The following is a 25,999-nucleotide window of genomic DNA, read 5'->3' on the forward strand; positions in this document are numbered from 1 at the left end:
TGTAATCGATTCACTGTCATAAATGGATGACGTTGCCAACAGCAGTAAATAGTAGAGGACATCTATAGAGGATCTATCTACTTCTTGAGCTAGCCTTGGATAAATAACAGTTTCCGATTGGATCGGATGTGCAGTTTTGAGTTCCAAGCTCCAATAACTCCGTCAAACCACACCCCGGTCTCTCCCTCCTCCTCTTCAGTATTTACACTTAACCTGGTGTGCTGGTGTCGTGAACTGAAAATAGCAGACCTAGCACAAGTTGCATCGCGATGCATTTTGCTGGTAGATCTGCTATTTTCGGTGCGCGGTATGGCACGTAACCAAGTATAAATCAAGGGCTACTGGATCATGTAGGTGAAGGCATCGCTATGTTTGTGTCCATTGCGTTGGATTATTTCCTCAATGGCTATGTAGGTTCCTGTCACAAAGCCTATCAGACCCACCAGGCTGATGATGGAGTTCTTGATGATCACCCATGGCGACAGGCCTTCCGTGTGATAGGTCAAAATCTGGAGGACGGGCGGAAAGATGAGTGCCAGGAAACTGCTGCTGACAGAGCCCACCAATGAAATCACCAGGTCCAGTTCTGGAATAAGAATGGCCAAGGCACCTGTGAGAGACATAAAAAGAAGAGACGTGATGAAGTGAGAGAAAAGGTGAGATGCAGTGATTTACAGACTGAGAGCGACAGAGAAACAGAAGGAGAGAAAGGAAGAGGGATGGGGCTGAGAGAAAACCAGAAAAAAGTAAACACAAATCCTCCTTGGGGACGGACGCACTGCTGGCCCACCTGGCACTGCTCATGTCTAATTGTCTATGCTATCCTTTACTGAAAAGATGCTTTTAAGATATTTTTTTTGCGGCTTACGCCTTTTATTGATTTTTTAAGGGACAGATAGTAGGCTGACGGGAAACGGGAGAGAGATGGGGGGATGACATGCAGTAAAGGCCGTGTCGGGTCCGGGAGTCGAACCCGCGGCACACCGCGACTGGATCACCAGTCCGGTGCCCAGACCGTTACGCTACGGCCTGGGCCTACTGAAAAGATGCTTGAAAATACACATGTTAGGGGACAGGGCAACGGAGGTTAATGAGACAGAGGATCATTCCGAAAAACTGAGAACATAATGTATTCCAATGGTAAGGAGGAATGATCTGAAGAGGATCAGAGTGAACGAACAGCAGATGAAAATGAGAAGGAATGAAATAGACTGATGAGACTTGAAGAGGGACAGAGGGACGTTAGGGAAAATGGAGTGAAACGGATACAGGCGAGAGCCCGTGTGTCGAAAGAAAATAATGGGCAGCTATTCGTTTTGCCTAACGGTTCTTCATGTGCCTCCACGGAAAACAATGTGATGCCCACCAGCGACCACAGGCATCTTCATCTACTGCTGTGGTGATGGAGGAACAGCACCAGGACTGTGCCAGGACGGAGAGAGCACACACCAGAGACATTGTTCCAATGTGTTCCATCCCACAATGCACTCAGTGGTTGATTTTAAATCTAAATAAATATTTCATACACGTTGAGGCTACAGAAAGTCACCTAATCAAAGGGTACCCACACTCAAGCCTGCACACACACACACACACACCTATCTATTAATCTGTCACTTGCCATCCTCTCTACACTGAGTGAACGAGACAAGTCGTTTGCTCTTGTTCTCCCTTATTGTCGGACACACGTTACCAGCGACTGATAAAAAGCCTCTTTGAACCATAATCAATCACTGAGCGCTGCGTGTTCACAGTCTCTCAAATTAACCTCGGGGGGTGACGGCAAGGTCATGCTTTCATGTTAGAACTGGGGCTGGAAGTACCTTGCTGTTGCACGCTCCCAGGGAGTACAAACCTGCCACTTGTCTTTAAAAAGAAATAATAAAAATCGACTCTTTGCGCAGGGACAGTTCTTCAAACCCCATTTGAGGCTTTCCTCCCAATCAAACGAGACAGACGGAGCCGAGGAGCGGAGCGGGGCAGGGGAGCCAGGGGGATGAGGCGGGGTGCACTTGGGAGAGTAAAGTACAAAGCTAAAAAAGGGCAAAAAGGGTGGCGGCGCTCCCTTGAGGAGGCGGCGCGGATCATCGGGCAACTTCAAAAAAGGCAAAGTGGGAACGCTCGCAGCAAACTAATTTGGGGCGGATGGCCTCCTCCCGCCTTACGGAAAACAAAACGGGGAGGAGGAACACCCTGCTGCTTTGTTCCAATCAGCCTGCTGGCACTCTGTATTCCAGAGAGCTCAATACACTGGACCAACTCTGGTTCAGAGGAACCAGAAGGATAACGGAAGATGGGAGGGAGCCTGGATTATGATGACGGTGGTGGTTATTTTATAGAGTCAAGGGCCTTTGATATACCCAAAGTGAAGCGCTGGTCTTGGCAGGTGTGCGCTCTAAAGTGTACGAGGTGACTGATCAGGACAGGGCAGGACAGGACAGCATCCTCAGGCAAAACACAGAACCCCAACATACAGTACACAGCAGGAACTGTGTCAGCTAAACACTATTCATGTAATGCATGTAGAATAAAATTTGAGGACAGAAAACAGAATTAAGGATCACTAAATATAGAAATGATGAAAACCATGGAAGGAAGCAGGCTCAAACGGGAATCATGCAGTGGAGGAGTATTTGCCATTAGTACATACAAATAAACATTTACAGATTTTTTTTAACCCATTCTGACCGGGCACCCATTTTGGTGTCGGCATCATGTTATGCTTTAGCTATTGAAAAATAGCAGATCTACAAGCTCATATCGCGCCACCGAGTGGCGCGATACGAGCTTGTAGGTCTGCTATTTTTGAAAAATCGAAGACACTTTTAGAATCTGATCTCAGGTCAGAATGGGTTAATAATGAAACTGTCAGGATGTAATAGACATTTTTAGAATCTGATCTCAGGTCAGAATGGGTTAAGTGGCTATTTTGCACAGATATGTATGTGGTGTGCCTTGAGATTTTGACTTGGCTTTTAGTTGTGCCTTGTGCACAAAATGTTGGAAAACCACCGTTATAAATTTAGCTCCAGGGTTTTCCTCAAGGACACGGAGAAGTGCCCATGGCTGGGCATCACTGGAGCCAAGCCAGAGACTGTCTCTCAAACCGCCGGGCTAACCCGTCAATGACAAATATATAAATCTAATCTTTAATGCAACAATACTCATTTGCAATTTCCCTGACAGCAGTTTTGGACAGAATCTGGTGGTAACGGAGCATGAAATTTCACTCAACGGTGGTGGTCTTCATCATCATTAGCGTGGCATTAGACACACCTCCTCTACCTCTTGTGTTTATTCAGTTCCTCTCTCTTCCTGCTCACTGTCCATCTCTTCCTGTTAATGCCCCATCACACTACATCACTGCAGCTTGTCTCTCTTCACCCCCACCAATATGGACAACACTTACGATGATATATGGTGCGTTCAGAAATCCACGGAGTGCGGCAGAAGAGTGCTGAGAATTGGTTAGCCACAGTTTCAAGATGGAAAACATGAACATCCTTATGATGACGGTGGAAAAAAATGTTTCTATCAATGAGGGATTTCTATACAGTGATTAGGGGTATGCAAAAGTTGCAATCGCTAAGTTTCATGCCCTATACCTGTAACCTGGGTTGAAACCAGGTATCCTGCGTAAGGAGGTTGCCATGTCACTGTTTCCGACAACCCATTATTCGTCCCGTTGGTCCGACTGGCCCCATACCAACCCCGTCCCTAACATTCGGTCTTAAAATAAGTTCCGGATAGCAGCTTTAACAACTTTTAACTTTGTACTGACATTAATATATTTGTCTAAGACAGTGTGTACTGTGTCAAATGTGATGGTTTTGTATCATAGTACGACGTAAATGCATTGATCATTTGGTGAGCTACCAGAGAACGCTGCTCTGAATGTCCGATTGAGAATGCACTGAATGTTCTGAAGAAAGCACTCAAGGACGCACTTCCATGCCCTCAGAGTGAATTTATGAATGCATCCGTAGTCTTCAATACCGCCAGGCTTTCATTTCTGATACCTAGACCCGAGTGACAGCTTTATGTCAAATGATCAGAGAGTCTTGTGGAGTGGTTGTACCCCAAAAGACAAACTGATCTTTTTTACGCCACCATATACTGAAATGTAACTGCAATCAAACAAGGACTGTATCACTGGACCACAAACATTGTCTAAATTATTAAAAAAAAATAGCAGCTCTACGGGTGTTTTCAAAACATATTCAACTTTATTTTTGTTAATGACATTTTCTGCGATATTGACATGACTAAAATTGAGATGCCAGGGTTAAAGTGGTTTAGTTATGGTGAAAGTCCACCTTCATTCACCCACACAATAAGCCTCTATCTCTATTGATTGTACAAAACTTTGAAGACAGAACTTCCACTTAGCAAAGAAATGGGGTAAGAGAGTGAGTAAATGTTGTGTGTGGGGGGGGGGGGGATATTCCTTGTAGGACCTCAATCAACAGCTACTCTTTGTAAGAAAATTAAATCAATTGCCTCGGCCCCAGAGATACCATACGAGAGCAATCAATTCCAGAGTCTCCAGCCATACGGTGGGGTGCTCGCCGTGAAGTGAAGATTCGATTTGCCATGGCTCGCGGGTAATTTGATATTGAAAACCAGCACAAAGTGAGAGGAATGCTGTTTTCACCAGCCGGCCACTGTGAGATCACCAACCACACATTCTCTTTAATCGGATGAGTCGGCTGGAGGGCAAGTAATCTATAACTACGCCGGGGTACATATAACTACGGCACGTTAACTGTATGACGACTTAAGTGGTTAAAACTGAAATTGTAGATTACAGTTTGTATTACAACTTATTATTTTTTTTCTTTTTTTCTGCCCCCTGCCACAGAGACTGGGGTTCAATTCCTCCACATTCAGTTCAGTGGGTAGCAGAACTGGGAGGGATTGTGTGTTACCCGCACGTGTTACACCCTCCAGGTAAAACTCCTCAAAGTCACGCGAAAAGAAGCAGCTGAAAGCTCCATGTGTATTAGGAGACATGTGGGTAGATTTTGAAGGTGCGTTTTACCAATGGAAATACATAAATTGGCCTCGCTCTGCGCACATTCGTATTATGAAAGGCATATCGGCCCGTGTTGAACGCACTGGCCCGTGTTGAACGCACACACATTATGGCTTACCGCGTTGCTGAATATTTTAGCATTGTGAGAGTGTCCATATGTTAATTATTTTCGCTTTGCGCAATTTGCTATTAAGCCCCTTGACCTAAAGACACTCAGCGCATAACGATTAGACGTGGGTCTGACCACCTCATAAACGCAAAAAGCACTGTTTGATTTGACACTTGAGCGGCTCTGTGAGGCTGCTAGAGTGTTGCCATGTCTGTTTATTATAAGCGGCTTCTTTTTCTGTAAAGTTGCTTGTAAATATTGGTAGTTGTACTATTTGTGGTTGCTTTTCTTGTTTCTAAAGTGGTTATTTGGGCTTTTCTCCTAATGTTGTTTAAACCAGTGATCCTCACACAGCACATTCCCATGTCAAGGATCCCCAGATGAATGCATTTGCCCAACTAAGGACGGCTAATCCAAAAAATATTATTATTATTTTTTTTTTTTCCAAGATTACTTTAGAAAATAGCAGATCTATACCAGCTCACAATGTATCACATTCATTCATTAAAACTATGAACTCTGACTGCAGGGGGATATATATAATGATCATTATAACAATGTGCAAGAACATATTTAAAAAGAAGGAAGAACTTGTGGACAATCAAAATATGTTTTTTTATTTTAATGTGGTGTCATTAAAATTAATCTGGATATGGCAGACTCACTATCTAGAAAATAAAAACATGACACTTCATTTAAAATAGGTTACAGACCCCTGTTATATGCGCTTATTTTTATAGACCTATTTACTTGTTTCTATGAGACATGGCAACAGCCTCGTTTTGCGTCTTTTCTTTGTTAAAATATTGAGATTAGAAACTGCCATAATTCTTTCATTTCTCAACCTTAAAAATAAATAAAAACATCTCCATAATCCGTGGGAAGTCTGCTTTCATATGCTGTATCACACCCGATTCAAGTCTTCTTCAATAAAATGCTACGAGCGAACTCAGCGAAGACCATATACCATCGGGGCCACAGCATTACGCAGCACGCATTCAACGCATTCCTTCGTCGTGACTTGAATGAAATAAAATATAATAAACGTTATTTTACTGGTGTTTTTCAATAGAAACAAATAAAGAGCGTGTGTAGGCTACTGTGTGCAAGTGCAACAGTGCATATACATGCATGCACTAGGCTATATTTCTTCCGTGTCGGGATGGTGATTGAGCTCTTCAAGTTCACAGCCCGTTTGTCTTTCATAAAAAAACGTTGATATTAGCCTATAAACACTCATGGTTCTCTCATTTCTCAACCGTTTTATTAAATGTAAAAATCTCCATATTCCTTAGGAATCTTGCTTTCATTCGCTGTATGGTACATGGTTCTATATATATATAGATATATATATATAGATATATATAGATATGCTGCTATCTACTCGCAGTTCCATTCCGATCTGAAAGGTATAGGTGGGTCTGTTCTTTTGAGGCATAAAGGTGATAGCATGCAGTGCAATAGGAATAATTAACCCAAATGTGACAAAGTCATGTCATGTCTTCTATGGTGCCAGCCTGAAGAAATGTAATACCACGATCCCCAAAGTGCGCATTCCGTATGTGACATCAGCTGTCTGGTAAATAGAATAGTACGGACATGTTGATTGGGTACGTCTCAAACACGCCTTAAACACACCCATGACTAATTCAAGGCCGTTTTGCGCACTCCGCGGGGTGTCAAAAGCGCTTCTTAACATGCCCAAAATTGCAATATGACATACCACACGCCCCCAGATCATAATACTGTAATTAGATTAGTAATATAGAAGTAAGTAAAATAGAAGTCCTAAATCAACCCCATGGTTGTCTAATGTCTGTCTATCTAACCCCTCCCCCCCCAGACCAACAGTAGTGGTTGGTGGTGATAGGGACTACCGGTATGTCTAAAATTGTGGAGAAAACAAACAAACAAACAGCAAACAGGGGCAGCAACGGGTTAATAAAAAGGATCCAATTATTTTCCGGAAACTATTACTTTTTCATCGTACGGGATACGTCGTAATTATATGCTCGGCGCACTAACGATTCATCCACTGAGACGTTTTTATTTGTATCCACAAACGCAGGCAGACACAATTGGGAGCTTTCAGCAAAAATTCCACCAAGCAGTTCCATAACTGAAACAGTTGGGGGTCCAGTGCAGCTTAAGGGTAATTTTATAGAACACGTTGCGTGTGGTGAATACTGATGGAGTGACGGTCAGCAATCATGAATAGTTTGTAAAGGGCCTCACACACCGTCTGTGAACGCCGCGTGTCAAAACAGCCGCCTCCGTTATTTTCAATGAACCTATCGCACACCGGCGGCGTCCGACGCGCGTTCACGCCTCGCCTGACGCTCCGATACGCCACCGTTCTATTTTCCAGGCGTTGCCGCATCGCTGGCGCTGCACAATGTTAAAGGATCGGCTTGGCATAAATCCTACGTGCTTTTTTACAAAATGTTTTTTATAAAAATATTTTTTATAATAATATGTATTGATATGTATGTCAATATATTTGAGGTGTTCAACACATGTTTTCACACATTTTTCAAGCCATTGTGAGCATTTAACATTTTCTGTAGGCTACTGTATGTATGAAATAGGTCTGACGTGGTTCCACTTTTTTATTTGGCATTAGTAAATAACAAAATTAAAAACAAATGATAAATATAAAACCTAGATCAGTTGTTATTCATACATCATTCATACATCACATGCTGTGCAGTGTAGACCATTAGAAATTCATGATAACATTTATATTTGGTCCTTTGCTTGAAATAAGCAAAGCAGAACTGTTATAACTCATTTACTGCCTAGGGTGACTTTTACAACTTTACGACTTACAAAATGTAGATTTCAGATGAAGATCACGGCTAACTTTACGTTTTACTTCCAGTTCACGGCCCGCAAGTTTTTTGTCTTTAAAAAAAGAGCTTGCTCTGAAAAGACATTACAACAGAAAAACAGGGGGCGAAATAAATCTAGCAGAATTAAGAGTTAGGGAGACAAATGAGGTTGAAAACGTCTCCTCATAAGACAACATTCAATTCTTTCTCTTATCTGGCCACTCAAAGTTCAAAACTGGGACAAACGAAAGGGAAAGATAAGGATTACTAATTCCATTTTGATATCCTAAATTTCAAAGTCCGCCTCCCATGCATCTTAAGACAGAGAACAGAATAGAGAACAGTGGGAATTTGGGAACATCAGTCAATGTTACACTCACTGTCACATTTCATGCTACCATTGGAGGGCCATCAAAGGAAAGTCATTTGAAAATGATAAACAAAGGCGGATGAGGAGACAAAGCAACTGGAAGCATTTCGGGGGGGGAACGTAAAAGTGTTAGTTGTGGCCAAACTATTAATCCTCTTTCTTTTTTTCTTTCCAAAAGCAAGCGAAAGATGAATGCAAGCTGATGCTTCGTTCTAACTACAGAAATGTAAAGATTTTGGAGAAGAAGACTTAGTTAAAGTGCCACAAACAAAAAGCTTCTCTTTGTTTGTGTCCATTGTGCGGGTGGTTCAGACACTGCTCTGAATTTAGATAACGTCTCTCATTGTGGCCCTGAAACATCCAAGCGTGATGAAGAAGGGCTGAGAGTGATGTCTCATTGCTCAAGGGGATGTCACCCAAGGTAGTGTTCATTTTCCCCCCCATGAACGCACACTGTTGTGCTTGTAGAGACAAGACAGTTTAACACACAGTCGTAACACTCAAGATACGGCCTTTTCTCTCAGCAAAGTCACAAGCTGAGATCCGCTTGGGATTCAAACATGGCAGACTTTCCCTGTACTCTTTCTCAAAGGGTTGTCTCTGCTACAATCTCATCATGTATTCCCATTCAGAAACCTCGAGGCAACCTTCCACACAGATCCAATTCCGTTGCTTCCTTCCTTCATTCATACATCAGTGACTCACATCAGTGACTCCTCATCTTGTCTTTCAACGCGCGCGCACACACACATAATATATACACTCTCTCTCTCTCTCTCTCTGTGTCTCTGTCTCTGTCTCTCTCTCTGCTCGAAGACCAACTACAGAGGCTTCCTAACAAATGACCTGGAGACACAGAACGGCACGATGCCGTATGCATTCCTGCTTTTATTAACTTATCAGTATGCACATTCAGTAACCTGTAAAGTGGAGGGAATATCATTTGCATAATTTTCTATAGGCTACAATAACAAGTAATAAAGACTGATGGGGGGGGAAATTATGCCGACATAACGAAAGAAAAAGTAAAGGAAAGGAAAGTGTGAAGCCATTAAACTAAACATAAATCAAATATATTTTTCATGGCTTCCTAACCTAATTACAATTTTCGATTGAATCGGCAGATTCAATCGAAGGAATACAGAGGTGGAATAACTGAATGGGGATTCATTTAACAAGAGGTCATGCTATTGAGGGGGATTTAGCACAGACTGCAAGTTACACTACTTAGCTTAGCACTATTTAGCTTAGCAAGTGTTGACAGGGCTACACTGGAAGACAACGAGCAGTAAACATTATCAAATGATGACTATGATGATGGAAATATCTCTGTACGGTCAACTATTTCCATAACCATGTAAGGGATACTCTGGGAAAGTAAACGGATTCGGTCCGTTCACAGAGCGGCTGCCTTGACAGTACGCTGCCCTCATAATGGCACAACGTCACCAAACAAATAAACACAACGGCGGGTCAAAGGTTCGTTCAAACTTTTCACCAACGTTCGAACCCTAATATATGGCTTCGGGACCAGCCCAAGCTCCCAGAGCCTTTCTGACAGTGCTCACACAAACCAGCTGGTGCATGTATTGTAATATTGTGCGTAATGCAGGTACAAGATAAAAGACGATAAAAGATACAGAGAAGATGGTCAACAATTCGCCATGTCACACTATTACGTATAGACAGATTAAATCAAACTTCATCAAAGTACTCCTTAAACTTAAACCGAGGAGGTGTTAAGCCTGAAGCGTACTTCATGCAAGTTCGTGAAGGCAAATTACACCCCTGGACCAGGCGGCACTTAACATAATATATCCCTAGTGTAGTGAACATACTCAATGCACCGGTCGGGTGCATTTAATAAATCCACGTAAAGTTACATTTTTGGAAACTATAGCCTGCTATATTATGAAAGATGGAGGACAAGAGAACACATATCATGATGTTGTTGCCTGCAACAGAAAGCCTTGCTGCAATGCACGTCATGCTTGCATTACTTCATGGTGTTCAGGTGACACATTCGAGAATGCAACAACGCGTGAAATCGTTCTTCCGTAGCTTGAAGCGTCCGCATTTGCTTACTTGCAAGTGTTATCTTTCTGGCTTTAGCCTTAGTGCTGTTGCCTACACAGCAAAATCTAGAATGTCAAACCTGATTTATATTAGTCATATGACTGCACACTACATAATGTGTGTACATAATCACAGGACACATAGGATGGTGCATGAATTTGAAATGAGTTGATTATGAGTGTACATTAATTAACGTATTTCTGGCTGCTGTCATGAAACATGCAACATGCTGACAGGAGCACAACTTGTCAAATGTAGACATGCTGAGTATTCATTTTGCAGTGTCTTTGTGTTTCATTAAACATACAGTACAGTAACTTAGTAATTTCCCATTCTTGTTTACGTGGAAAGTGTGGTTTTCCAGTGTTTGAATATTACCTTTTGAATGCAATCGAGAAAGTGTTTTTGGGAGACTACACAGGTCATAAAAAAGGTTGGGAAGCACTGCCCTAGAGCAGGGGTTGTCAAACTTGGAGGGGAGAACTTCTTCCAAGTACCCCCTCATCCTCGCAACACTGATACGCATACTTACAACCTTACATTAGATAGCCATTGGAACTATTTCTATTAAAAAACTTTTCAATCAAAGTCATTCAGGCCCATTTCATAGTTATAAAGAGAAACCACTACTACAGGGCTATTCAACTAAATCGTTCAGGGGGCCTGAATCAATGAATCAATCAAAACATTCTGATGGACTTGTGCACACCTTTAACGGCATGTGTGCCAGTGCACTGGTATGTGCATGTGCCACGTGTACAGCATTACAGTGACCCGGACCACCATAACCAAGCCAAAACCACAGGCAATTTGAAAGGAACAATGTCAGCAGTTCTTGTAGAACACAAATCAATAGGAAGAATATTGTTGCTATAAATAGCCTGGTTGGGCTATAAAAGGAATTGTCTGCTGCTGCCATCTAATATTGAGGGGGGAGAAAGGAAAGGGGGAGTGGGTGAAGGCGAGAGTGTGGCAGGTTAATCAAGCCCGTTCCAAACGGGAGTGGGTTTTCATGAACAGTGATTGCTTCGAGAGGTAGAGTGGAACAGGTGCCATGTGATAACTGCTGCACACCTCTCGTGTGCGCACACACACACACACACACACACACACACACACACACACACACACACACACACACACACACACACACACACACACACACACACACACACACACACACAATGAACTCAGCCAAGCACCATTATGTTAAAAACTACACCCCCATACACACCTTTGGATGATGAACACATACATATATTAACATGTGGATGCACTACACTGTATCTGGACACGTGCACAGACAGACACACCGGTCACAGACACAAATGCATAGACAGACACAGCGGTCACAGACAAACACAGCGGTCACAGACAGACACGTGCACAGACAGACACACCAGTCACAGACACGTGCATAGACAGACACACCAGTCACAGACAGACACAGCGGTCACAGACAGACACGTGCACAGACAGACACACCAGTCACAGACTCGTGCATAGACAGACACACCAGTCACAGACAGACACAGCGGTCACAGACAGACACACCGGTCACAGATGCATACAGCTACGGACACACACACACATACTTAAGGCTGGCTGCCTGTCACAATCATGAAATTTCACTTGCCGATTAATTGTCACACAAATAATTGCGATTTATTGCGCTTTTGGCATTGAACACTGGAACATACAAAAACTGCATTTCTGTTTGGCTTTTTTCGTAAACAAAACTTGCACAGGGCACATCATTTTATGACAAATAACTTAAGACATATTTAATAATTTTATACTTAAAAGTGTAAAATATAAAAAAGTGGAAATAGCCAATCTATGAGCTGCTACTTCCACAATCTTTTATTTAGTTTAGAAAGTGTGCGAGCACACACCTTAGAGTATATATTAATAGAGACGTCACCGAGAGGAAACCCTGAGGCGAAATGGACGTAGTGGCCGAATTTGGTATTGCAGCTCGAGCCAGCGCTGGGCCGTTGACTATCATTGCACACGTTCATGTTATTGGGGCAATGAAACTTGAACGCTATGTTTCATATGTGAACGCGCGCAAATGACAATGATAGTCAACGGCCAGTGAAATCACCTCATGCGCTTTTGAGCAATTTAATGCAAGTGGATGGGAGGAGAAATCTGGTGACGTCTCTATTAATATATTACTCTAAGGCCCACACACACGCGCACGCACACACACACACACACACACACACGATTCCCTTGTGAATGCCCCAGATTGAGCGTAGGGATTTAATTTCTCCAAGAGCTCTTCCCTGCCAGCTGTACTGTATATCTGGACCTGGGTTTCACACCGCTCTCTCCCAGATCAAGGACAGACTAATCTACTGCTTTTTTTTCTTCCCAATTTAGAAAAGGATTGTCTCATCTCACACCAGGCTTTATGGCTTGGTTTGAGGTCTACCAAGCACATACACTGGAACTAACCTGACCTGCATTTAACAAACAGACATGGGATCATGTGAATTAAATGACCGGTATATTAATAATGTAAATAACATATACCTATTTCTTCCCCACGGGGGGAATTCACTTTTCAACTACATCCAGCGGAGTACTTCTCAAGTGAGCACGGGGGGAGGGGTTAACCGTTTTGCTCAGGGGCACATCGACACGTTGACGTGGCCAGGAATCGTACTTTGGACCTTCCGCTTCCCAGGCATCCAGCTATGGGCGCCACTATTGGTAGCTTATTATTTCAATATGAACTTTCAACATTAATCTAACTAGAGCGGTGTCCGTGTTGTGATGTCAGAACAGGCCAGATATAGGGGTGATCAGGTCCAGGCTTTTGTGCTGGTTCTGGACAACTGGAAATGCATGCCCCACCCAGTTATTATTTATGTGTCCCTTTTATGCCCATATATGGAGTTCTTTGTCAGGCATGCCCAAATATGGAGTTTATGCAGACGTCAGAATGATGTCAGAACAGGCCAGCAGCTCCATATATGGACACTGGATAGGGTCTCTGTACAGAGCCCGGGCAGAGGGCTTTTGTGGCAGTTCTGGACAACCGTGGGTCCGACCGACTCGACACCGGGCACTGCACCGTCTGTGGTGGGGTGGAACGCGTGTGTCGGATTTGAAGTCTGTGGGGCGAACGGTTCTCGGGTTACGTGGATTAAAGACACGTCGTACACACACAGAGACTTTACACTGTAAAGTCTCTGTGTGTGTACGACGTGTACTATACTGTAAAGTTTACAGTATATTTAGATTAGATAGATGTTGACATGCTTTGTCATAGTTGCTACTGGCAAGTCTCATTCACCCCGATGTACCATGCTTGATATAAATTACATTATTGCATTCTAATAAATAATAATCGTCAAACTCTCACAAATACCTCAAGATAAGATACTGATACTGTTGTTTGAGTGCTACCAGGCCATTAAAGACTTAATGTAACGTCAATGCAATAATGATGAGAGGTTGTCAGAAACGTGGTTTTGTGCTTAGGGTTTGCTGGTTGCAGTGCTGTAGCCGAATAAAAGTCGGTACGACGCTGTATAGCCTACAATTAGACGTCATTTGAGGTTCGGGGGGGGGTACTGTCCTAAAGTCGGCTCTTCGGTGCTACTGAAAATTTCTGACGAGCCAAAATCATTTCGGCACTACAGCGCCGAAACAGCGGTAAAATAGGAGTATGAATCAGCCCATATGCTTGCTCGAATGCGCGTGGTCAATGGATTAAATTAGCAGGCGGTATACACTTTTTTCCCAAAACTTTCCCAACTTTGACACAGCATACCATGTATCTAGCGAATAATGGTAGACTACACCACAGGCTAGTTGGAATCAATATAATATTGTTGATAATGTGCTCTGCTCTCTTGAGAGCGTAAAATGAAACCAAAACGGCCTGTTCTCTGAGACCCAGTAAGGCCTGATTGGAAATGCAGTGAAGAAGTAAAAAAAAGAAAAACTGTGACGATCTCATAAAAACTTTTCAACCCATTTCAACCAACTATATTGAGTAAAATATGGTCCCTGGCCAATTATACTTAAGTTTAGTACTCAAAATGTATTTAATAATTGTACACCACTGAAAACAGACAGTTCTATTGTCATAGTGTTAGCATGGCTAATGCAGAGCACGTACTGCATGTGTATGCAGCCAGGAATGGCAAATGAGTTGAGAAATACTTCCCCTCTAATGTCCTATAAAGGCTTTTGTAAAATATTTCGATTTGGACTTTAATGTCCCAGGGGAACAGGATGAAAGAAGAGTAAAAGCACAGACATAGTCATTAAAATGGAAGGAAGGCGACCCAACCCAGTCCGACTCTCACATTGTGCTGCTCGTTATACTATGACACGTTTAAAACAAGGACACCTTCATGTGACCGGTCAAATCCTATTGGCAGATTTCCTATGGGGACTGTTACAACATTAACGGCATGGCCAAAAGCCAAGGTCTCCACCAGGGCAGGGCAGGTTGTGGCCTCCTAGTGGCGCTATAATATGCCAATTCGAAAAGGGTGGCATTTCTTCTTACCGCCTTGGATGGCAATGGACCATATTCAGACTGCAGCCATCTTGCCAGCAAGGTGCTACTAGGTGATACTTCCCATAGACAGCCGATTCATCCAAACATTAAAGTCCTATCTAATTTTATTAAACAACGTCAAAATCACCAATAGTGCAGCTGTAGGGAAAGCTTGAATTATCCTCTTTCAATCTATAAAGTGTTTGTTTCATAAAAATCCACCGTAGACATTTTATGAGCTACTTCCTGTCAAGAAATTCCTTGCATGTGATGTGAAGTGCTGGAGTTTGGAAGTGCTTGTTGACTATCACTCAACGGCCCATGCGTACCACCTGTTTAGAATGTGCACATAATGCAGCAGGCAGCAGGAGGTTGCTTTACTGATAACGAGTGCTTCCAAACTCTGACACTGAGAAAATAATCATCTGCAAGGAATTTCTTGACAGGAAGTAGCTCATAACATGTCTACAGTGGATTTTTATGAAACAAAAACTTTACAGATTGAAAGAGGATAATTCAAGCTTTCCCTACAGCTGCAATGTTGGTGAGTTTGACGTTGTTTAATATAATTAGGGGCCAATCCTGCAAAATTTGAAAGCCAATGTTTGCCAATTAGGATGGAATATGAAATATCGGACAGATCCGTCTTGAACACATGACTATAGAGATACTGTGTAACGAGTAATATCAAAAAATGTGTTTTACAAAAGTCGGCCTCCTGGTGGCACTATAACAGGCCGTTCTGGAAAATTCGTTCATCGTTGGCATCCAGGGAGTGTGTGTGCAAAATTTGGCATTGACCGGTGCGGAGATTAGCTGGTAACAGACAGACAGACGGACGCACACACACTCACAGACTCACGGGACATCTTTGCGCTGCGTAAAATATGCCTTCTCCGTCTCCAACTGTGTTTAGCTCCTCACCCGCCACATTGTTTGCTTCATTTCCTTTATTTGCTGCGGCTTGCATTCAGACCTGCACAGAATCGTAATCAAGTGCGATTGGAAGCGAAGCGAAACCCCCGTTTTTGGTCGGAGTAGAATGCGGTTCTTTGATGCGCATTAGGATTCGAATGATGCTTCACACCTGTCAAACGAAGCACACTTTCCGATAATGTGAAGCAGGATTCGTTTTAATCGCAGTAAAGCTTTCTGGTGTGAAGGTCACCTTAGGTTCTTGGTTCAAAATGAACACATAAATGCTGACAAAGACATTCAAATCAAGTCAAGTCTACCTCGTTCCATTGAGTCTGTACTTACAGGTAAATATGACAAGAGCTGTACGGATGAGCAGGTCTACGGCTGTCTCCCAGCGCTCGGACACACGAGACAAAGCCAGTGGGACGAGGATCTCCGCTGGCACGTAGAACTGGAGGGCAAAGGTGATGAAAATACCTAAACAGTACAGTAACTTCACTACCTGGTACATCCTGTGAGAGAGACACAAGAAGAGAGAGACAGGCGGACAAAGTAAGGAAGCAAGAAATGAAAGGAAGAGAGAAGCAAAGAGAGACAGAAAGATAAAGAGTTATTAATTTGAGAAAAAGTCAACAAGCCAGACTAGAAAAAACAAATAGATATGCATAATCAAATGCAGCCACAGACAGTCCCAGCCGATCTGTCAGACAGACAAGACAGAGATGTCTACACAGACTGGCATCTTTTATGGTTATAAAAAAAGAAAAGAAAAAGACAAAACAAAGATGTAAGAAAATCAATTGTCCCCCCCCCCCCTCCACCCAAACAGAGAGTCTGGAAATTACAGCACTTGAGTGTTTTGAGCTCATTGAGCAGCCAATCTATTCCACTAATCACCTGAATAATCAGGGGAACGCTCTCACACAAAACTGTACTCCTGCATAGCCAACCATAACTAACCACTAAGACGCCTTAAAGCCAAGGCGAAAATCGACCTCAGGGCTGAGACACTCTACAGGAACAATGTCACTTCATTATGTCAGCACTACAGCGGAGCGGACAGACGGTGAAATCTCTACCGAAGTCCTGATGTCACTCGCTCATCCCCTGGTCCAGGGCCAAAGTTTCATTTTAAATTGTCTCATATAAGCATTGTGGTCCAAAAATAAATAAACTGTCTCAGCGATATGAAATGCCCCGAAACATTTAACAAATATCGGCCACGTGTGTGTGTGTGTGTGTGTGTCTGAATGGGAAGTCCCTGGCAGTCGAATTGACAAACGCGATCTTTATAATCTTAATACTTAGGCACAAACCAACTATTTTATAAGATATAAAATTGTTAATGTAACTAAGAGATTCGACGAGTTAGCTATATTTTATATACAGAGATTTAGACGGAATAAGCAAAAGTCGTGATTTCCTGGTTTAATGCGGTTACTCGGTTACTCCGAAGAGCGGAAGCATGACATGCTCGAGCGTGTCAAGCTTCCTGCATGTTTTATATGGTTGGCCCGTAGGAAGCTATGCAAGCACTACAGGCAAAGAGAGTACAGGAAGTGTGACAGGCTTCCTGCACGGTTTTCATAGTAACTGCTACCTGAAGTCGCAATAACAGGAAGATTTAATCTAACTTTAATCTCACTAACCTGATAATCCCAAAGTGCAATAGAGGGAAAAACAATTATAATGTTATGTATACATTTTACGGGTCCAGAGTGACTGCAAGCCGAAGATAGTATTGTCTCTGCAAATAAAGTTAAGGAAAACATTTGTTTCAGGGAAACAATGTCCACAGATTGTATTATTATCACTCTCTGCAGAACTTAATTTCTCCTAGGAAGAACTTCATTTCTCCTAGGAAGAATGAAGTTATGACTATCTGAAACTAAAAGCCCAATACACATGAATGGAAAAAGTGATGTAATTCCTCCTAGGAAGAACTTAATTTATCCTAGCAGTAATGTCAGTTGTTGATAGGAAGAACTTAATTTCTCCTCTCAAAATATCATTACTCTCATCAATCTCTTTGCAACAGTGCTGCTTCAGTGAACAAACTAACCTGTTTGTTTGTTACCTCTAATGGATTAGAGACAATAAACTTGCTTTTAATTAATCTGACTCCCAGGGGCGATTAAGTTCATAATACGCTTTGTAGAAGTTTTGCAGCCCCTATTTCCAAGAATACGTTCAATTGTAAACATTGAGTGTCTGGTTGACCTACATACATTAGTGTACATACTGCCATACTAAAATGCCATACTGAAAAAACAAGTAATTGTAAAGCACAAATCCACCCAATACCAAATACAGTACAAATAACTGAACAGAACAGAGTGGTACAACAGAGGACGATACAAATGAGAAAATAAAATAAATTGTCTACATACGTGGAAATCTGAATTATTTAATACAAACTACTTGATTACTAAACAACACAGATTGACCACTTCTGATTTACTCTTGCGTTGCCAGACAATCGGAGATGTCCACCTACCAATCAGAGCTTACGTATTAATCGGAGATCTCCACCTACCAATCAGAGCTTACGTATTAATCGGAGATCTCCACCTACCAATCAGAGCTCAAGAGTTCCAAACTTTTTCAAAGATATTTGATCACAGGTCAGATATCAAAGTGAAACCAAAATCCAAATCTCAACCACTTGGATAGGGATTAAAATGTTGAACTCTTGGGACGCTAGTGCGATTGTCCTCAGCCTCTAGTTGAGCGAATGTTTATGGAGTAATTCTCCCGCTGATCTAAATGCAATAGCTCACCAGCAATTGGGGAGATTGAGTGTGATGCTGCCCTTTATGTGCTCTCCGAAGCATACGTAGCCGACCGTACCCAGGCTGATGTAGAGGATGGTGACGAGTCCCATACCGAGGTACAAGACCAGAGTGAACCTCTGTGGCTTCCCCATCTTGTTCTCCAGCGGAAGGACCTGACAGGCAGAAGGAAATGCACAATAATGACATTCAAAATGCAGCTTGGACTTTTTCCCCAGCAGTATGTGCAATGCATGAAAGATTGTGTCTGTAAACACTGCCACAAAATGTGGATAACTAGAGCTAGACCATGACCATTTTTTAACGGTGGGACGTGTGTCCATAGGGGTACACAGAAGTACTACAAGAAAATTGGGAAGAAAATTTTATATTTTACTGCTTTTTTTTAAGGTGGGTTATAATTATCAATTCATTACATCAAGCATAGTGAGTACTTATGAATCAATAGAGGACCTTTACCGTTTATTAATTTGCATGTTTACATGTGTGAACAAAGTGAATAAGGCTTTTTGATATTTCCATTTAATTTGAAATGTTGGGTTCTGTTATTTTCTGTGTTCAAGAGGTATTTTATCCAACTGTATATAAATTAACTCTTGCTAAATGTCTTGCTAAAGTCACCTACCACTCCAATCCCCTCAAAGGCAAAAATGGCCATTCCAAAAAAGAGTGGGTAGTCCCTGGCTCTCCCAACCTTTGGCAGGTCAATAGGGTATGGGATGTTCTGGAAAGTACATGTGGAAAGAAAAAATGTCAACAACCAATATGTGTTAAAGCTGCAGTCATTAAAATGCAGATCTCCAGACCTACACCCACAATGACTTCGGTTCCGTTGCTTTGCAGGACACAAATGCTTTAGTTTAGTTTCCTCCTGAGTCCCACAGACAGAGTGAAATAAAGCAATTCTGGAAATGAAGAAAAACATGGACAAATTGGACATTTTATTTTCAAAGTGAGCTAGCGTCTGCCAATTGCATGCATTAGATTAGAAGCATTGCATACACAATGCATTCTGTGCATTTCATTCTCTATCGAGACCCAAGAGTAGATATTAACCTATGTATCAGTCATTGTGGCCAATACATAGAACATTACAACAACAAAATACATATGCGCATGATGCATGTCCCCAGTCTCATAAGATCCCACCCGTAATTCTGAACAGATTTCTGTGTCATTTCCATGTAATCTGTAATGACTGATTGTATAGCCTTCATCATCATATCATAGTTATAATATCATCATCATCATAATACTATAATTCACTCAATGTCTGTCTGTCGGTCTGAATGAATGTCTGAAACACTGTCATAGCCCCTCACTGGCTGCACCAATCGCTATGACTTTTCACACAGGCATTGACCATAATATTACGGAGGTCTTAACGAAGCCCTTTTTTCACTTAAACGAATTCCCTCCAAATCAGTAATGTGATCTATTACGTCATTAACCACACTGTACATAATTTGGTGTTCATATATTCAGAACGAGTAATGTCAAAAGGCCCATAGAGACTCACTGCCAATCAGTTCAATCAAGGCTGAGTGGCTGGCAGCTTGCTCACTGCACAAACACTTGTGGGAGGCTACAAATAGTACTAGCTGCACTCATTCCTTCATTCATGCTAGATCACCACACCAGCTTCTTGTCTACCAACCTCCAGAACACCATCTCTCTCTCCACCCTTGAACTGTATGGTCCAAGAACAAACGTGAGTCAGAAAGCCTGTGGAACATCAACTGTTCATTGCCATCATCACCCATTATGGACTCACTGCACTGCCCATGTGCTTTGTGTCGAATGTTTGCTCCAGTTTATTTGTGTACTATGGGATATTTCCCTTTTGTTTGAGAATGCCCTGTGAAATGTTTAGACGTAGTGTGTTTGGCCTGCTCAAACTGTTCATTATAGGTTATGTCTGTATACTTGAACTTGATGCTTTCATTGTCTGCATTAGGTCTACATACTAATTTATTGATTAATCATTTAGATATGAATTATTTCATGATATGAATGATTTATTATTATTGAAGTTATTATTAGATTGAGCAGACTGCTATTTATGATTTGTTTATTGTAGAGGATTATCATTATTATTTGGTTGACACAGTTCTATTTTATGTGTTCATGTACAGCACACACCAATTACCAGTAAAACTGAAAAGAGAATCCTCTGCCTTTCCTTTATAATGGTCAGCCTGGCCGGTGGCCTTGCCTGTTCACCATTGTCACTCACAACCTGAACTATTCCTAAAGACAATATTTCAGGTAAGGTCTAGTTGGGGATAAACACTCGCATGGCATCGCAGTCCATGGGCTGAAAGGCACATAGTGGTGGTGGTCTGTCTGTGATTTCAGGGTACGTGTTCGTGCCGTTCTGAAATGGGAGTCCAAAAGGCAAAGGCTGCCAATGCAAGTTTGCAGGAAAACACAATGCCGCTTATTTTGTATTTTCTTCGAGTGGAGCAGGGGGAAATCTATATATACAAAGCGGTAGAGTAGAAGAGCGTAAGAACAGCCCGAGCCTTGTATGTGTGGAGTGGGATTCTCCCTGTTCAACTCTGCTCACATTCTCTCCTCTCAACTACTGAATATATAATGGCTTTTGTTTGCTGCTGGAAATTGCTTTTTTGGCACTATACGATACCTCAGGGAATACAAAACAATATGTATGGTCAGACGTTGTGCGATCAAATATGTTCTGTTTTGAAGCAAGAAAAAACTGTCGCCAACACTTATGCTCTCATCTATAACAGCCGCTGTGTGTGTTGTAACGGTTTGACGGCAGGGAGGAACTTTCTTAACCTGACTTCGCCAGATTGCGGCAGTATTGAGTTCACCAGTTCCCTCCTCCTGCCTGCATCTGGGATCTCTCAAGCAGAAACAATGAACCCGGAAGCAGCGGGACAAACATTTGATATCTTCATAATAATTTTGATTTGTAGTCTTGTTAGGTTGCGTTTACATTTGCGCTGTGGCAGCACTTCAGTATGTCATAAGTCTTGCGTTGATCCCGCCTCTAGCGGCCTCATACAGCCGCATATGAATTGGACCGGAGTACATCTCTGCCTGAGAGTTCCCAGACACTCCCTGCTGGCAGAATGCAAATGTTGTCCAGCAGGGGGAGTGGTTTCACCAGGCTAGAACTTTCTATCCTCCCCTTTCAAAGATAGTGGATCGAGAGAGGATATTTAGCCATCCTAGCAACAGACTCAACAGTAACCATGCCGTGGCAAGGGCCACTTGAGAAGGGTCAATTGTGCTCATTTGCGCACTTTACTTTAGCGGATTCAAAGTAAACACGTCTCCATGACGGCAAGAAGTTTACTCCCTTCTAGACTTCATTTTAATTAATTGAAATAAGAGAGGAGATGATTCATCTTTAAAGCTTTTCCGTCAGCCTCAGTCATCAGATTTACTTAGGAAATCCTCAATCTAGGAACCCATTCAGTAAAAAAACAAAAAAAGACTTGAGATTAGGACATCGTGAACGCAAAACTTTTTTTTTGGTCCAATAAAATTGCCACTCGGCAGTGTCGGCACTGCACAGTGCACACCCCCAGAATAGATACACAGGGCACATGCATTCATAGATATGATTGTGTCTACCGTGAGTGAGTAGTAGTAGATGAGAACCAGGCTGGCGCTCATGGCGATGTTGGCCACGAGGGAGAGGGGTGCCAGGTACTTGAGGTTAGGTGTAAAGACCAGCAGGATGAACGCAGGCAGGAAGCAGAGCATGTAGAGCCGTGAGTCGAAGCTGGGCACCACCAACTGTGTCTGGTTGGTGTTGTTAACCTGGCAACTCACTGTGGTCGCGTTGGCCGCCTCCACTACCTGGGGAAAAGGAAAACCCCAGGATTTGACCAATTATTGACAAATAAAGAGTTACGTGGCAGACTTTGTGTAAAAAAAGGAAAATGTATTAATCTACCGTATGAATTTGTGTATTTGATATCGGTTATTTTCAAACTTCATTTTCAGCTAAACTTATTTGGCATCTTAGTTTTGTTTAGTGAAAAACACAAGATGGATAGTAAAAACCATTAAACTAGTCTCCTGACTAAAAAAAGTCCTCAGTGAGGCAATTTGTTTTGCAGCATAACAATAACACCAACCATGGGGGAAATACAGTACATAATAAGATAAACATTTGTGTGCATATGAAAACAGCAGCAGCATTATACACCACAGTCAGCATTGTGGTTATTATTAGTGCTTGTTTAGCTGAGTGATTTGCAATAAAGCTTGAGTTGAGTTCATATAATAACAGTAACCCTCAAGCTTGAGTGAATAACACCATCTAGTGGTAAAATGTGGAATTACACAACCCAGTGCCACTGATTCCATTTACCTCAGCAGTGAGACATTATCATAAGACCAAGTGAAAACGGAACAGACCATGGGTGGAAACAACACCCCCGTACGAAGTAAGGGCAAAATGACCACTGTGAGTGTTGCCAATGTGTTTCTGACCTGTTTGACATTGTCACTGAGGAACACAAAGTAGACACAGCAGAAGCCCAGCTGGGTGATGATAAGGAACAGGTTCACTATCCGTCTGAGAAAGACGGGGAATATAAAATAAATGTTATTTCATCCTTTAATTATCTTGTTATTACTGCTAGATTAAAAAGGTAGAACAATTTTGGAAAGTGGGGGAGAACTAGCTCTGATCCATAGCGTTTGAAGGAGTTCTCCTTAACGCTATGGTACTTGTGATCCTTTTCCCTCACACCCATGGTAGTGCAGCCTCTCATCTTTAGTAAAACTAAAAAATACACTTTTGCTACAAACCAAAACAATGATGGAAAGCCTACTTTCCTTAGTGGGAACACTCAAAGCCTGAGTGTTCTCGAGACGTGTTCCCACTAAGGGGCTTTCAACTCCATAAAACAGTTTTGGTATTAAAGTAGCAAACGTTTATTTTTTACTAAAGACGAGACAGTGTGCACTCTGTGGTTTGTGTGCAAGGGATCGAAAGTCCCATAGCGTTAAGGAGAACTCCCTCTAACGCTATGGACCAGAGCTAGGGGAGAACAATGTGCTAATATAGGACAAGCTCATAAACGGCAAAAAAAACAAAATTCATATAAAAGTCTAAAAAGCAGTATTAAAAAGGTATTGGTCCACTTTGCTAAATTGTAGGTCCTCTCCTTGTGTTTGTGTTGGATTTTATATTCATGTTTACTTTTTGCTTTTTCTGATTTTTTTTTGAAACCACATATCTTGTTTGCCAACAGGGGAGTCCTTTTATGTTTATATTTCTTCATACAGCACTGTTGGTTAAATTCTGCATAGAGTATAGCAATAGAGTACCGAAGTCTTTAGGCATCCTACCTGGGTCACCCCCCCCCCCATTCTGAATTCCCAGAGACACGTTTAATATCATGGCATATAGAGTACCAAAGTCTGACGTAATTCACATCTGAACCGGTTTGCATTTTTTCATATCGTCAAATAAGAACTGTTCCGAAAATAAACAAATGTGCCTGGCGGTTTGACATATATGGATATGACGCATCAACCGACGCGAGAGAACTCTGCCGAATTAATTACATTTTCTCCAGAAGCAGACTGCATGAAATATGAGTAACTGACTTTCGTGATTTGTAAACTATTCAGAGCACCAACATTATCAATTTGTTTATTTTTTTTATATGAGACGATTATAAGATGACCCAATGTTGTTTTCCATAGAGAAATTACTTCCGTGGCCCAGGGGATGAGCGAGTGGCAGGACTTCTGTACTCTATGGGGAAAATATGATTACATTCTGTTGTTTTTCTTACCTTCCCCATCTTGAGTGTCTCCTGAGCCATGAGACGTTCTCCATCCCATACTGCACTGCATCACCGTAGTTCAGGAAGGGCTTATTCAATCTAAAGGAAAACAGGAAAACATATTATTATTATTATTATTATATTTTTTTTTTTTTGCGGCTTACGCCTTTTATTGATTTTTTAAGGGACAGATAGTAGGCTGACAGGAAACGGGAGAGAGATGGGGGGATGACATGCGGTAAAGGCCGTGTCGGGTTCGGGAGTCGAACCCGCGGCACACCGCGACTGGATCACCAGTCCGGTGCCCAGACCGTTACGCTACGGCCTGGGCCGAAAACATATTATTGTTCGGATGTATCTGCTATCTATGCCACTGACTATTGTTTTTAAGAATGTCATCTGGTGCATTTGCATCCGTAAAGGGAGTTGATGGTGGTCACCTGACCACAGGGGGGGGGCTTTGCTCTCAGCAATAATGCTGTCAACTGGGCACAAATTGCACACAGGACCACCTGACTTGAGAGCCGTCCACATCAAGAACAATAACTATAAATACATTACATCATTTTATAAATTGTTCCAACTCAAGTGGATGCTGGAGTCCACGGCACAACTACAGTATAACGATGGAAGTAGTGAATTATATCATTGGGATCACTTTCAGAGCTGACAGCCAATCAAAATCTATGAGAATGTAGTTTTACAGGGCATTTGCAGGGTTCAATCACTCATGTTCAACATGGCAGATGATATTGCTGAGGGGACACATCATTGAGGAGTTAAAAATGAAATTCTAAATCTAGGCCGTTGTTGTGGGCCAAGTGCACAGTTATCATTAGCATCTTTCAGAACCACAGGGGGGGGGGACTGGGCCGTTTTGAATAGGCTAAAATATAGGTTTCATTTGTTTTCTTTAGTGTCTTGCATTATGTATCTTGTATTTTAGGTCATTACTTGGCCTTTTTTTGCTCATGTTTATATGTGCCCTTTTTGTTTTTGTTACAGATTATTTAGCATCCTTGCTAAATCTGACATATTTACATTGCATTTGCAGTGTTTCATTAATAATGTGCTGTCCAGTCGAAATAAACGTATACAAACGCAATCTGCAATTTTTGGGAAAATCTTTTAAAGTGGAAGTGAAAGATGTCTTTGTCTGTGTGTTTTATAAATATTGAACAATAAAGTATTAAGAAGGTCTTGTGACTAAATTATATCAACTATTGGATCCATTGGAACAAAGGTTAAATTTTCCATGTTCTAAAAAGGTTTTGAACATACAAGGTTTCCATCCAACAGCTACAGTATACTTTGCAGTAGACTTACTGTGCACTGAGGTGGTGAGAACAGTCTACCAGTAATCTCATACAGTGAATGGCGACAATTCCCATACACAATAGACTGATCGGACCCAGCTGGATGGAGGGAGACAGAGAAAATATTAAGTCATCTTCAGCCTTGGATGATTGTATAAAAACATGGACGTTTGGCAGAAATATACAACTGAATTCACAGACATCAGGAAAGCTGCAAATATGGCATAAGGCTTTGTATCATGAA

The 25,999-nt window shown here is 42.0% G+C and overlaps 1 protein-coding gene across 2 annotated transcripts in view; it reads right to left on the reverse strand.

Annotated features, from left to right (window-relative positions):
• Positions 1–207: 207 nt before the first annotated feature.
• The window catches only part of slc36a1 (solute carrier family 36 member 1), a 34,181-nt gene continuing 8,389 nt past the window's right edge, over positions 208–25,999 (reverse strand). Inside the window, exons 5-12 of one of the 2 annotated variants that reach the window (XM_083786039.1) lie at positions 25,766–25,854; positions 24,449–24,538; positions 23,133–23,217; positions 22,266–22,493; positions 19,282–19,380; positions 18,645–18,811; positions 16,207–16,376; positions 208–610 (exon numbers count right to left, since the gene is read on the reverse strand). In XM_083786039.1, coding sequence (XP_083642165.1) covers positions 339–610; positions 16,207–16,376; positions 18,645–18,811; positions 19,282–19,380; positions 22,266–22,493; positions 23,133–23,217; positions 24,449–24,538; positions 25,766–25,854 — 1,200 coding nt within the window. In that variant the 3' untranslated portion in view covers positions 208–338. Of the gene's footprint in view, positions 611–16,206; positions 16,377–18,644; positions 18,812–19,277; positions 19,381–22,265; positions 22,494–23,132; positions 23,218–24,448; positions 24,539–25,765; positions 25,855–25,999 lie in introns of both variants that reach the window. The other variant, XM_083786040.1, reaches the window with a different exon arrangement.

This window comes from Protomyctophum parallelum (assembly GCF_964188405.1).
Source record: "Protomyctophum parallelum genome assembly, chromosome: 16".
Taxonomy (NCBI): Eukaryota; Metazoa; Chordata; class Actinopteri; order Myctophiformes; family Myctophidae; genus Protomyctophum; species Protomyctophum parallelum.